The 15,121-nt window shown below is 43.8% G+C and overlaps 1 protein-coding gene across 2 annotated transcripts in view; it reads right to left on the minus strand.

Moving 5' to 3' along the window:
• sntb1 (syntrophin, basic 1) overlaps positions 1 to 12,210 on the minus strand; it is a 113,331-nt gene extending 101,121 nt beyond the window's left edge. Inside the window, exons 1-3 of one of the 2 annotated variants that reach the window (XM_048596082.1) lie at positions 12,139 to 12,210; positions 11,118 to 11,549; positions 5,433 to 5,652 (exon numbers count right to left, since the gene is read on the minus strand). In XM_048596082.1, coding sequence (XP_048452039.1) covers positions 5,433 to 5,652; positions 11,118 to 11,405 — 508 coding nt within the window. In that variant the 5' untranslated portion in view covers positions 11,406 to 11,549; positions 12,139 to 12,210. Of the gene's footprint in view, positions 1 to 5,432; positions 5,653 to 11,117; positions 11,620 to 12,138 lie in introns of those variants that run through there. The other variant, XM_048596081.1, reaches the window with a different exon arrangement.
• Between the last annotated feature and the right edge of the window lie 2,911 nt (positions 12,211 to 15,121).

Genomic DNA, 15,121 nt, shown 5'->3' on the forward strand with positions numbered 1-15,121 from the left:
CGGAGCCCAGCCAGAGCCTGGTATTGACAAACAATGCCTCCCCATATCGCATCGGGTTAGTATTAGTTTGTTGGTGGCCTAATGAAGAAGAATGCCCAATAACATATGCATCCACGACTTTGGCTAATGCAGAGCGGGAATACACCCAGATAGAGAAGGACAGTTTGGTGTTCATACCTTTAATGGATGTAAATCTGTAATAATAACAGACCACAAATCCCTGTTAAGTCTACTTAAAGAGGACAAGGCAGTGCCGCTGATAACTTCAGGCCAAATTTCAGCGGTGGGCTTTCATTCCAAGTGTTTTTAGAATTAGAATCCCTACAGCGTGGAAACAGGCCCTTCAGCCCAACAAGTCCACACCGAACCTCAGAGCATCCCACCCAGATCCATCCCCCTATGACCCACCTAATATACACCCTCTACCTCCCTGAACACTACAGGCAATTTAACATGGCCAATCCGCCTAACCTGCACATCTTTGGACTGTGGGAGGAAACCGGAGCACCCGGAGAAAACCCACGCAGACACGGGGAGAATGTGCAAACTCCACACAGACAGTCGCCCGAGGCTGGAATCGAACCCAGGTCCCTGGTGCTGTGGGGCAGCAGTGCTAACCACTGTGCCACCGTGTCTATAATTACAAGTTGGAACATTGTCCAGGAGGCCAAATGCAGATGCATTGCGCCGTCTCCGATTGGCAGATACACAACCCGTGGTATTGCCACTAGAAAGGTCCATAATATTTTTCAATTTCTCGGTTACACTTCCAGTCACAGCTGACAATATCAGATGCAGAAGGATCAAACTGAAACAGCTGGTGGTGAAGGGGGAAACTAAAAGGGCCGGAACTGAAACCCTTTTTGGACCCAGACCAGATCGCAGTAGAAGGTGGCTTTTTGTTATGGAGAGCAAGAGTGATTGTCCCGAACAAAGGTCACTGCCAGGCACAGGCTGACCTCCATCGGGGTCATCCAGGAATTCCAGAAATGAAGATGTTGGTGAGAAGTCATGTTTGGTAGCCAGGATTCAATGCAGACATCACTGCGTTGGTGGGGCAGGGCCCAGGGTGCCAGCAAGTATAAAAATTACCGCCAGCAGCACCCCCACATACGTGGGAATGGCTGAGTAAACCCTGTACTTGGTTATCCATCAACTACGCATCAATGTTCTTAGTCATTGTGGACGCTCACTCAAAATGGCTGGATGCACACAGAACTGATTCAGCAAACATGGGGACGACGATAGATAAACTGTCCACATTTACTTGCAATGCATGGACTCCCAAAAGTGTTGGTCACAGGTAACAGCCATCATTTACCAGGAGGGAATTTGACTATTTCCTAAAGTTGCATGGTATTTGTCATATAAAGGACAACTCCATACCATCCATCATCCAATGGTCTGAAATAAAAATCAGCCCAAACTTTGAAGGTAGGCTTAAAGAAACAGCCTACAGCTTAACTAGATACCAAACTGTCCCGGTTCCTATCTGATTATAGGACCACGCCTCATGCAACTACAGGGATCGCTCCAGAAGAGTGGCTAATGGGGAGAAAAATCCACACCAGGTTAAATTTGATCTTCCCTGATCTGATGGGGGTGGGAGGGTGAAATGGCATCAGGAACAGAAATGCCTGACACAAGATTCCGCTAAGAAAGGGGACGACGTTTGGTGTAGGAACTACGGGAATGGCCCTGCACGGTAAAAGGTATGGTTGACATGAGGCCCGGTCCATTGACATATAACTCGTGGGTTTTACAACAATAGATGATAGCTCCAATGGTCACCATTATTGCAACTAGCTTGATATTCCATGTTTGAGATTTAAACCTGTCTTCTGGGCCTCTGGATTACCAGCCAGAGAAGTGAAAGTCACCTTAGTCCCTGGGGACCAAAGGCTGCTCTCTAAACAGAGAGACAAACTGTGGCAAGTTTAAACAGGGGGTCAGCCCACCTTAAGTAAGGGACAAGCTTGAGAATTTATGGCCTTTATAATTACCTCAACCAGTACAGAAATTGTTTGTTCATTGTTGGCATCAGCTGTATTACAAACCTGCCATCCTGTCAACTGAGCCAAAAGAACCCCATTATTAATCCAGCAATATTACCACTGGGCCACTGTATTAAACATCTCCTTTTGATATTCAATGATATTACCATAATTGGATTCCTCACTATCAACATCCTGGGCGTTACCACTCTTTCAATACCCATCCCCCAACCCCCACGCCAACCCCAACCATCGCATTAATGCTCCCCTCCAAACCACCCAGCAGCTTGACTTGGAAACATCTTACTGTTCCTTCACTGTCACTGGGTCAGTATCCTGGAACTCCTCTAACAGGACTGTGGGTGTACCACATGGACAACAGTGGCTCAATAAGGCAGCTCACCACCACCTTCATGGGAATTTAGAATGGACAACAAATTCTGGCCTAGTCAGCATGAATCCAATGAATGAATAATGTAAACAAAAATATTAACCAATACACAAAGATTTGCATTTATATTGCTTTCACAACCTCATGTCCTAAAGCCCTTTACAGCAAGTGAAGCACTTTTTGTCGTGCACTCACTGTAGGAACCAATTTTTACAATACAAGCTCCCACAAACAGCAATGACGTGATTAATAACCCTTTGTATTTGGTGCTGTTCAACTGAGGGATGAATATTGGCCCCGGGAAAACTCGTCAGCTCCTCCAAACACCATTTAGACCTTTTTAAATGGAGTAAACAGAGAGCCTCATAATACCTTCTCATCCAGGAGACAGCAACTCAGGTTATGCAATGCTCAGCACTGCACTGGGTGTATCAGCTTCGGTTGTGTTTAGGTCTCTGTAGTGAGACTTGATCCTCTAACCTTCTAACTCAGGAGGTGAGAAAAGCTACTCACTAAACCACAGCTGATGCTATTAACCACTAGCAGCACTTTAAAAATAGCTGGATAACATGCTAGCAGTAGCATCGTTGAGAGCGTCTTCCAGATCAGCAGTAGATTAATTTTCACCAGTTAATTATTCAGCATTTTCTGTTCCAGAATTTAAAAACTGCACTTTCTTTGGTTTCCTTCCTCAGTGCAAGTTCCTAGAATTTATTGAAGCACTGAAGTGTTAATTACTCTTGTCGATCCTTTGAACTACAGTAATGAGCCTGATGGTGCAGTAGACATTGTAAGCACCACTGAGAAACAACATTTGCTTTGATTGCCACTTGCTTTAATGCTGTAGATCACAGCTCACAGCCCAGATTATCTGAACCCATCTATTATGGATCACTTGGCCCTGATAACCTCCGAGTTCCTGCAACATTGACAATTTTATGCACCTTTTGGGCAAAAAAAAGGTTTTACATCTGAAATAAATCGTTAGTCTATAATTTCATAGTGCCTTCAGACACCCTGCAATCATACCTTAAGGAACTTGTTTTTAACATGGAATTGCTGAGGTCAACAAAATATTGAATTTAATCTACAATCAGTTGGTGAAACTATTTCATTATAAAATATACAACATGACATTGCACATACAACAATGCAAACAGGATTAGCTCCACAAAGAAATATAACACTTTTTTAAATAAGTGAACTATTATGAAAAATTGTCTCCAAATAACACAACACAGCAATTATTAATATGAAGCCAAAGTCTTATCTTATGGATGCCTGAACCACAAGAATGAGTTCAGTTCATACTAATTAAGCAGCCTCCTTTCTTTAACCTACTAGAATTTTACAGCACATTATTAGTCAGTAACAATGGTGAGCTGCAATGCCTCATTTCATTTAAAGAGATACTGCAATGTTATTTTGTGGCTGGTATGTGGTCCAGAAACTGACCACACCGTAATCCTCCAACACTCATGTAGCTCAGTGTGGAGCACACTCGCCCAAGTTAGAAGCTTGTGGATTCTAAATGCTCCTCCAGAGGTTTGAAGACATAGACCACATAGATATTAAAATAGATAATTCAGCCATTGTCTAACATCTGTTTGGGAGACCTTGTGTGGAAATTAGATGCTGCTTTCTCCAAGTTATAAATATGGAAATAGGAGGAGAAGGGCATTCAGCATCTTGAGCCTGCTCCACTATTCAATAAGATCACGGCTAATTTGGGTTTCGCATTTCATGTACCCCTCTACCCCCGATAACCTTTGATTAGCTTGTCTAACAAGAATTTATCCATTTCTGCCTTAAGAACATTCAATGACACTGAAATTTTCTGCCTCAGAAGGCAAAGTTGCACAGACCTCGCAGAAAACAAAATTCTCCTGATCTATCTCCTAAAAGACGACCCCTAATTTTTGAACAATGCCCCTAGTTCAGAGTCCATGCAAGAAGAAACATCTTTTCAGGGTGCACCTTGTCAATACCATTCAGGATCTTACAGACTTCAAATCAAGTCACCCCTCATCTTCTAACTCCAGAGAAAACAGGCAGCCCGTCCAACCTATACATAAGACAACCTATTCATTCCAGGCATTGATCTTGTAAACCTCCTCCAATGCATCCTTCCTTAAATAAGGAGGCCAACACAATACTTGAGGTGTGATCTCACCCAATGCAAATGAAGTGTAACATTCTTATGGTTATGTTCAATTCCTCTCCTAATAAAGGTTAGCGTCATGGTGGCTATCAGATTATAAACTGTACCTGCATTTTAATTTCATGTGACAATGCAGAGGCCTAGGTCTTTCTGCAGCTTGGAATTTTGCAATTGTTCACCAGTTAAGTAATAATCTGCTATTTTGTTCTTGCCAAAGTGAACAACTTCACACATTCCCATACTATATCTGCCAGATTTTTGCCCACTCACTCAACCTGCATATTAGTCCAAAAACTCCTTACACCTTCTTCACAACTTACTTTCCTACCTGGCTTTGTGCTGTCTGTGACTTTAGCTACCGTAGCTCAATCTGTTTCAAATGTAACTGCACATCTGAACATACTTAAATCACCATAATGAGCTTTGCAGCAGTCTGAGTTTCTTAAAAGGTGTTATATAAATAGTAGCTTTTCTTTCTCAGACATTTTACAATGTGTCTGGTGCAATGGCGATACAAGGCTAAATATTTTACAAGCTTCATTGTAAATGATTGACCCCAGCTAATGGGAAAACCAGCAGTGAAACCACTAGTTTACTGAAGCAGACCTGCAAAATTTCCATTGATGTCTTCCGCATTTTAAGACACGATAAAAAAAACCTGCACTAATGTGGGAACAACAATCCTGTTCACAAATGATTAAGAATTAATAGTTACTCAATAACTTGGACAAAACAAGGGTGAAGACTGAATCTGGATTTTAAGAAAGGTGTGTTATTAGAAACATCCCTCAAACACATCCTCGTTGCCAATTGGGAAGTAAACAGATATTTTGACTTGGATTTGGATAACTCAGGTGTTGCTCATAACAAGGAAGTGCTAACTCACCCTCTAGAAGCACCTCTTTGCCAGCTCTCTTCAGCACTTGCACTGCCTCATCATGTGTTGCATCCCTCAGGTCCACAGCATTCACTGATAAGATAGCATCCCCCACATATAGAGCTTCAGTCTTGTCAGCTGCCAAACCTTTGAAGATCTTCGAGATCAGAATTGGCATCTTGTTCTCCTTGCCTCCCTTGATGCTGATCCCTAGGCCCCCAACCTCTTGCTTAAAGGTAAAAAAAGAGATGCCGTTACCATTAGGATCAGTGAGGATCATAGTCACACCCTCCCTAATAGTGCCACTCTTAAATTACCGGAATTCTGAAACACACCAACATATTCCCGTTCAATGCTTGCTTTTGTTCAGGACTTTGTACTCCTGCCTCCGAGTTAGAAATAATGTGAGTTCCAGTCCCACCCCAGAGACTGGAGTCCAAAAAATCTAAGCTGGCATGGCACTTCAGTGGAGTACAGAGAGAATGGTGCTTTGTCAATAGATGTTAAAGCAAACACAACCTAACTTGTCTTTAGCTCTTGAAACTTGCATTTGCATAGTGCCTTCAACACAGTAAAACTTCCCAAGTGCTGCACCAGAGAGCATTTGCCACTATGGAACATAAGACAGTAAACCCAGTCAAAGAGGAGGACAGAGGGGTGGGGAAGTTCATGGCGAGAGCCTAGAGCTTCAGGCCTTCGAAGCTTAAGGCAGGACCAACAACAGTGAAGTGAAGAAAATTGGGGGTGTACAAGAGGCCTGAATTGGTGGAACGCAGAGATCTTGCACGGTAGCCAGACTGAAGGAGGTTTCAAACAAAGGGAGGGCTGCATGATAGAATACTCCAGATCAGTCCAGACTGAAGGACACTAGCAAAAGCCACTGCTCCTTCAACTCAATTCCTGCAGTTCTTGCTCAAAAAGAATCTGTGATATTGTACTCTGTGGGCACAGGAAAGGATTAATTGAGGCTCCCTCTGACATTAGATTATTTCAGATAATGCAAAACCTCAGAGACCACAAGGAAACAAACAAACTACTTCAGCCTTTGAAATAAAACCGTTGCCAGTGTAACCCCTAGCATGGAAATAGGGTGTGGATATAATCTTACTAGTGGTTTTCAAATCAAAATGAACAATGTCTTTGGAAAATACATAGATGCGAGCATAAACTTTTGACACACAATCGTTAACAATGTAGAATTGCAGGAGGAATCCACACATTAGGCTTTCAATAAGTTTGAACAAAGAAAAATAAAGCACAAAGGGACCTAGTACAGATGAATGTGAAAGAATATCATGGTTAAAAGGAGTTAGGCTATGAGAATAAGTTGGATAAACTAGATTGTTATTCCCTCAAGGATATGACCTAATTGTGACAATTAAGGGAATTGATAACACAAACAGAAAATTGACAATACAGTAGACTGTTGCAGCTGTGCTGATCAAAACCACTATCCAACTGAGTCCCATCTCCCAGCTCTTGATGTGTAACCTTCGGGGCAGCTCCAGTGCATATTCAAATAGTTCTTCGTAATGTAATGAAAGTCTCTGTCTTTATCACAATTTCAGGAAGTGAGATCTAACTTCCCATTACCCACTGGGTAAGAAATACTTTTCATTTTCCATCTAAGTTTTCCACCAATTACTTTAAATCTGTGCTTCCTAGTTGTTGACCCATTAATGGAAATAAGCCCTTTTAATCCCCTCTAAGGCCCTCATAATAATATACACCTCAATAAGGTAGTGAGAAACTTTTTTCACTAATGGCAGGCATTTTCTAAACTTAGAACTAAACTGTTCAGGAACCACTTCTTCACAAAATGAACATATGTTTGTCGGGTGAAGGCATAAAAGAATTTGCAATCAAGGACAGCAGAGGATCTCACATACAAAGCAGAAATGATCTCATTCAACTGACTTGAGGGACTGAATAGCTTTCTTCTCTTTCCCATAAATGCTGGAAATCTGTATTGAAACAGAAAACTCAACAAATAGATTTTAAATTAAGACAGATCCATAGAATCCCTACAGTGTGGAAGCAGGCCATTCAGCCTATTAGGTCCACACCAACCCTCCAAAGAGCATCCCACCTAGACCTTGACCCAGCCCCCTACCCTATCCCTGTAACCCTGCATTTCCCATGGCCAATCCACCTAACCTGCACATCTTTGGACTGTGGGAGGAAACCGGAGGAAACACACGCAGACACGAGGAGATTGTGCAAACCCCACACAGACAGTCGCCCGAGGGTGGAATCAAACCCAGGTCCCTGGCACAGTGTGGCAGCAGTGCTAACCACTCAGCAATTATATGCATACTTGTAACAGGGCATGTGTGTTGACCAGAAGATGTTTAATGCAGTTTTCATTTAAAATGGAATTCTGGTGTAATCGGGAATCTTCACATGTCATGACATCCAAATGCTTGACTTTTGAACTGAAGGACTACTGTTAAGTGAAGAAAACAAGTTTGGATCAATCCAGAAAGAATAACAAAGTAACTACTATCTGTAATTTTCATCCTGATTTTATCTGTGCCTGTCGGGCGAAAACTGGGCCGGACAAGGGGAGTGAGGGGTAGTTAAAATAATGGGATTCAATTATCACTTCCGCCAAACTTGCTTCCTGGAAGCCGAGTCCCATGTTAACCTGCAATGTTTTAAATCCGATTAAATCTACAGAATATGCAATAATTATCCCAAGGCCTGAGTAAGAGGAAGTACAGACTTGACTTCAGCAGGAGCAAATGTAGAACCCTCCCACGCCACAAAAAAACTCAATCACCCCAACGCATATGCAAAATCTGCCTTAGCTCTGAACCTAGTTCAAACCTGCAGCCAGACCTTGCAATAAACATTTCAGGAGTGAGATCAGCTCAAGATCTGAACAGGTCCAAATAGTTAAGGTTTTAACATTTTATTTTAGGCTTCCTTATAGGCCAGGATAGGCCAGAAGTTCTATTTCTCTTATTCTAACTCCCTTGCCTTGGGTTACACCAATTCAACCTTTGACAGATCTTCACCACCAGACAGTGGCTTCACACCCATCTCCCCTGAACCCTGACAGCACTTTTACCCACCCCTCATCCCAACTGGAGGAAAACCCGTTGTTTTCAAAATGGGTTCGCAGCATCGGTGCATCGCTGACTAAGCCAACATTTATTGCCCATCCCCAGTTACCCAGACATTATTGTGGGTCTGGAGTCACATTTAGGCCAGAGCAGATAAGTATGACAGGAGGGGTTGTCATTAGCTTTTTATTGTAGGTTTCTATCAAGTTTGTTTTATTCATTCACAGGACGAGTGCAATGCAGGCGAGGCCAACATTTATTGCCCATCTCTAATTGCTCAGAGGGCAGTTAGGAGCCAATCACATTGCTGTGGGCCTGGAGTCACTTGTAGGCCAGACCAGGTAAGGATGGCAGATTCTTTCCCTAAAGGACATTAAGTGAACCACGTGGGCCTTTCGTGACAATTGGCAATGGATTCATGGCTATCATTAGACTATTAATTCCAGATTTTTATTAAATTCAAATGCCACCATCTACCATGGCAGGATTCAATCCCATGTCTCCAGAACATTACCTGTGTCTCTGGATTAAGCAGTCCAGCCATAATACCCCTAGATCGTCACCTCCCCTAATTTACTTCCAACATTTGCCATGGTTGGATTTGAATCCATTAGCCCAGACCATTAGCCTGGGGTTCTGAATTACGAGTGACATTAACACCATGCCACTACCTCCCACCTAACTAATGGGTTTGGTTGTATTTAGATGGTCAGTAACCTAGACTTAATAGTAGAACATCAGTCCAGATCCCAGCTTAAACAAAAAAAAGCAAATCAGGAAATTAAAAGCAGGGGTGAGTAATCTGGAAGAAACTTGTTGGTCTTCCAGAGCAAGGAGTTGTCCCCGATTGAGTGTTGCAGACTGGCACCTTCCAAGGTCCTGGACTACGTGCTGAGGGACACACTAAAGCTTGGGGGAGCTGTCACCAAGGCACAGAGGGGAAAGACCACGGTCTGAGGTCCTCTGCTGAAGGCAAATCGGGATCCATTCAATTATCGGACCCTCTCTGTGCTTCAAACACACGTAAATATAGTCTTGTCTTGTTCAAGCAAGAGTTGCCTTTGGTTTGTTTGTTGGATAGAGTCAAACTCCAGTGTTTTTTTGTTTCCTTGATATGCTACTTTGTGACTAAATGTGTACTTTTTTATGATTAAAGTACATTTTTGAAGAAAAAGAAAATTGCTGTGAAGATGTTGAGTTGATTCACTACTGTCCCATACAATCCTTACAGTGTGGAAACAGGCCATTTGGCCCAACAACTCTCCAAAGAGCATCCCACCCAGACCCATCACCCTACCATTCCCCATGACTAATGCACCTGACCTCCACATCTCTGGACACTACTGAGCAAGTTAGCATGGCCAATCCACCTAACCTGCACTTCTATGGACTGTGGGAGGAAACTGGAGCACCAGGAGGAAACCCACACAGACACGGGGAGAATGTGCAAACTCCACACAGACAGTTACCTGAGGGTGGAACTGAATCCGGGTCCCCGGTGCTGAGGCAGCACTGCTAACCACTGAACCCACCGTGCTGCCCTTTAGAGGAAGAAATGCCACCTTTATCTGGTTTGGACCTATTAGTTAATCCCAGCCCCCTGTGATTAACTCTCAATTGCCCCCAAAGCTTTTTGCCAACTTCACAGGGCAATTGCCAGAGTTATGAATGCGGATTTTTTTTAAAAAAAATCTACTGACAGGCAAGTCTTCTGCCAGCCTTCTGTCACAGCTGATTGGGCCAGTGATCACAATCGTTTATTTTAAAAGCTGATACCCGTGATTTTGGGATGTTCCAGGCACTTTATGAATGCAAGATAATTTATAAATAGATGCGGAGGCGCCTGCATTCAAGACCAAGTGCACTTTCCAAGCAAAGGGGAGAGCCTTGGGTATTCGATGGGTTAATTACAGCTTGTACAGCTCTCGCCGGCGCTATTGCAAACCCAGCGATTATTAATCATGACTGGGCACTTTAACAAAAAATGGCAGAACTTGTAAAGTGATATAAAAAAAATCCAGACTCCGAACTAATTCGGAGCGGTGAATAGAAGGTAAGAACGAAAAACAAAATCACAGCAAACGCACAAATTATTGCCACATTCAGAAGTTGTTGCGGAAAGAGTTGAATCCTGAAACTCCGCTTTCATTGCCCATTTCTTTATTAAAAGTTAATTTTTGGAACCTCTTCACGGCTCAAAACACCTAATCCCGAAAGGATGAAGAGACAGATCCAGACACAAGCGTGGGCTAATCCCGACATTAAATCGAAAGCATTTCGCGTCTCCTTTTTGGGCAAGGTCGAATGTAGCCAAAAAGGTCAAAGTGACCAAATAATGAAACTGTGACACGTTGAGATTGTGCAGTTTTGCTGTTCACTGGGAATGGGACACAGGTATGGAATTAGCAAGACTGAGAGTGCCATCCCATGTCAAATGTCACTGCAAGAAACACTTCCAACTTTCTGCAAAGAGAATTTAAAATGTGCAACTGATTACAATCAAAAGTACAAAGCAAAACAAAAGCACCACTGAAAATGCATTAACTCAAACAGCAAAAAAAAGGGGGGGGGGGAAGGGGAAGGAGACGACAGACTCCTCATTCTCTCAGGGTGCAGCTGGAAGTACCTTGATGACCCTAACGCTCCGTTTCTTGTTGCTGATAGTTTCGGGGATGTGTTCAGGTAGCTCGGTGAAGGCGTTGCGTACCGCCGTGGATTTGGGGCTGCGGGACGCGGCTTGGGGACTTTGTGAGCCCGCTCCGTTGGTGAGTCCATTCCAGGAGGCAGTGTGCCCAGGCTGCTCACAGCTCAGGATCAGATTCTCCTGATTCAGGGTGGCCAGCACACGATGCCAGCTGTCCCTGACCAAAACTTCTAACAGTCCACTTCTCTGTACTCTGCCGGCTAACGCCATCTTTGTCGCATTCTTAAAATACCACAATGTCCAGAAGTTTATAAAGCTGCGAATGGCTGTAGCCCTTAAGGGCAGATTGGAATTCCTGTTTCTCTCTCTCTCTTTCCACTCCGTTTAGTGCCAAGAAATTCTTAAGCTCGGTTCCTGTTTGAGATGGACAAGTTAGACAACAACAAAAAATCTCCACCCACTTTCTGATGTGCACTATAGAGGGAGTGTGTTGGGACTGGGGGGCGTGGAATGTAACTATATCGCGCTAAAGTTACATTCTCTTGTGTAGAATAAATGACCCAGTCACTGGTTTAAAGGTGTGGGCCGTCAGGTGTAAATTTCAAATTGAAATTGACCCGGGAAATCCCCAGGCTTTAATAGCTGGCTTCACCTCCTGCTTTGAGTGTGTGAGAGATTTTGGGGGGAATAGATTTCTCTAACGATAAAAGCTGTTTCACTTCTTCAATAATCCAAAATACAATTCCACCAGGATCCAAAGTATTGGCGACACAATGCCTGTTGTGTACAGGCTGTTTCAACTTTTCGTCAAAACTGGACAAAAGGTAGAGGTAGGAGATAAAAATGCACCTAATCAGAAACACACGCGCATAAATCATAGTTTAGTACTTCTTTAATTAAAAGAAAATACCCTGTCTTCAAGCCGAAAAACTTAATCCTGTCAGACCTGCCCCGGATTCCACTCTCAGCCCCAACCATAAAAGAGCAGGGAACCTCATTATACCTCGAACGAATGCTGTTCCTCCGGTGAAACTAGGAACACGCGAGAACCGGGATGCCTTAAGGTACACACAAATGATTATAAAAACAGGGTTTGTTCTTGCACAATGTACTGTTCAGGTTGGTACAGGGAATCCGAAGCCAAGATTATTAGAGAACCAGAGTCCCAGGAAAAGCAGACTTGTTTGACAGGAAAGATCACACACCTCTACCAACCACCACAATTTATAATTGCACACATAGCAAACAAGGAGAAATTCCTGAACTGAATGGGAGTCTGTTTTTTGTCTAATGTTGGTTTCTACAGAGGACTACGACACCAAGTGGCTTTAAGAGAGAAGGCGCCTTACACGATACGGGTAGGGCATTTTTTTATGCAAGAATATACTTCGAGTCATAGAGCATGGAAACAGGCGCTTCGGCCCAAACTGGTCCATGGTGCCCACTCAGCTAGTTCCAATTGCCTGCATTTTATCCATATCCCTCTAAAACCCTTCCCATCCATGTACCTATCCAAATGTTTTTTTAAATGTTGCCATTGTATCTGCCTCAGCCACCTTCTCTGGCAGCCCATTCCATATATGCACCACTGTCTGCGTGAAGAAGTTGCCCCTCAGGTCCTTAACTTTCCTCTCTCACCTTAAACCTATGTCTTCTAGTTTTAAATGTCCCATCCCTGGGGAAAAAACCATATGCATTCATCCTATCTATGCCCCTCAATATTTTATACACCTCAATAAGGTCACCCCTCACTCTCCTACATTCCAAGGAATAAGGTCCTATCCTGGCCAACCTCACCCTATAACTCAAGCCTACTAGTCCTGGCAACATCCTCATAAATCTTCTTTGCATGCTTTCCGCTTTAACTATGTCTTTCCTATAACAGGGTGACTTTATTCACAAAAAATCCTTTATGTACATATACAGGCACTAAAGCAATTCTGTACAGTCTTTGCATATCAAGAAAACCAAACATTGGAACCTGATATTCTCTGCTCTTGCAAAACCTAGAGGCATTTCTTATTTCTGCAGAATCTTATTTACGTACATTTGAGGCAACAAGAGGGTCTGACAGCTGAACAGACCCACATTGTACTTGGGCAGAAAGACCTTAGACAGTGGCCTTTTCCCCACTGCCCCAAGCTTTAGTGCATCCCTCAGCACGTAGTCCTGGACCTTGGAATGTGCCAGTCTGCAACACTCAGTCAGGGTCAGTTTCTTGCACTGGAAGACCAACAAGTTTCAGACAGACAAGAACATCTTTCACCAAGTTGCTGGTCCTCCAGGTGGCATTGATGTTTGTCTCAGTGTGCATCCTGGGGCAGAGACCATTGAGCACATAGCCCTGTGTCATGGAGCTTCTTGGGACAAACCTCGACAAAAGCCACTGCACCTGTCTCTTCACCCCTGTCATGCTGCTGACCACCTTGAATTGACCAGACTTTCCAATACCAATGTCGATGAATGCTGAGGCATCGTTCTGTTCCACTTTAGGATCCAGTGGAAATCATGACGGGAAGTGTGCAGGGAATTTAAACTTCCAATAGGCATATACCTGCTGGTCAGACCCTCCACCTTAAACTGAGCTCAATGTTGGAAACTTTGGATAGATACATGGGACTTACCTGGATACTTACCCTACAGTTGTTATCAAGGCACAAACAGTGTAACCCAATCCACCCCAAACCTCCTACACAGAACCCCACACCACTAATCACAACACCGCCCACCTAACTTCCCATCCCACAGACCCACTCACTCCCCTGGACCAAAACTGCCCAAACACCTGACCTAACCTGATCACCCTCTTACGCTTATGAGGGGAAGTGATAGCCTCCACTAGGCTTAGTCCAGAAACACATATTTTAATGCACTGGGGACCTGGATTCAAATCCTGCCACTACAGATGTTGGAATTTGAATTCATTATAAATCTGGAATTAAAAGTCTAACGATGACCATGAATCCATTACCTATTGCCCAGAAAAAGCCATCAAGTTCACTAATATTTTTTAGGGAAGGAAACTGTCATCCTTACCTGGTCTGGCCTACATGTGACTCCAGACCCACAGCAATGTGGTTAACTGTCATCTGGGCAATGAGGGATGGGCAATGAATGCTGGCTCAGCTGGTGATATCCAAATCCCATGAACGAATAATAAAAAGCCCTCTGACTTCAATACTGAGGTTCTCAACCTGGCCACCTCCATCCCAGCTGCACAAACCCCAATATCACTGACCCATTACATCACTAGACCCTCCTAAACCTGAGTACCCACCTTCGCTAATCTGACTGGTCAACACTCACCACACTCCCCCAAAACCCCTGATTACCCACCCTCAACACTCACACTGATCTGACAAACTACCCCTCAACTCGCAAACTAACCCCCCACCCCCTCCTGACTTGACTGCCCACTCTTGGCCCGATTACCACTGCCCAATTCCTTGTCCTTACAACCTATTTCATCGGCCTGATTACCATCCCTAGCTCTCAAATGACCTGATTACAGAGCCTGAATTCTCAGTATCTCTCGGTAAAGGTGAAGTCTCCATAATCCTACTGCACCATAGGGCTGCTGTCTCATTGTACAGAGACATCTGGTGGTGGTTTAACCTGAGAGTCACCACACCTCAGGAAAGGGGACAGGTTGAGAGTAGAGTCCTTCATTGGTAACCTCAGCCAGTACAGGAGTTGAACCCATGCCATTGGTCTGCAACCTGTGCATCTGTCCAGCCAACGGAGCTGACTGACCCTCATCCTTTTACCCAGCCCCTGACCTGACTGCACACCCCAGGATTAACTACCTTGTCCCAACAACACCCTGACCTGGCTACCCACACTCACCGAGTGCACATCCTCAAACCACCTACTGGCCCAAGTACCCAGGCAACTCCCAAAATCTCCAGCACGACCACCCAGCCAAATTGGCTGCTGTGTTTTCTGCATTACAACAGTCACTACTGAGAGAACTAGATGATTAGTTT

Source organism: Rhincodon typus, chromosome 4 (genome assembly GCF_021869965.1).
Source record: "Rhincodon typus isolate 14 chromosome 4, sRhiTyp1.1, whole genome shotgun sequence".
Classification (NCBI taxonomy): domain Eukaryota; kingdom Metazoa; phylum Chordata; class Chondrichthyes; order Orectolobiformes; family Rhincodontidae; genus Rhincodon; species Rhincodon typus.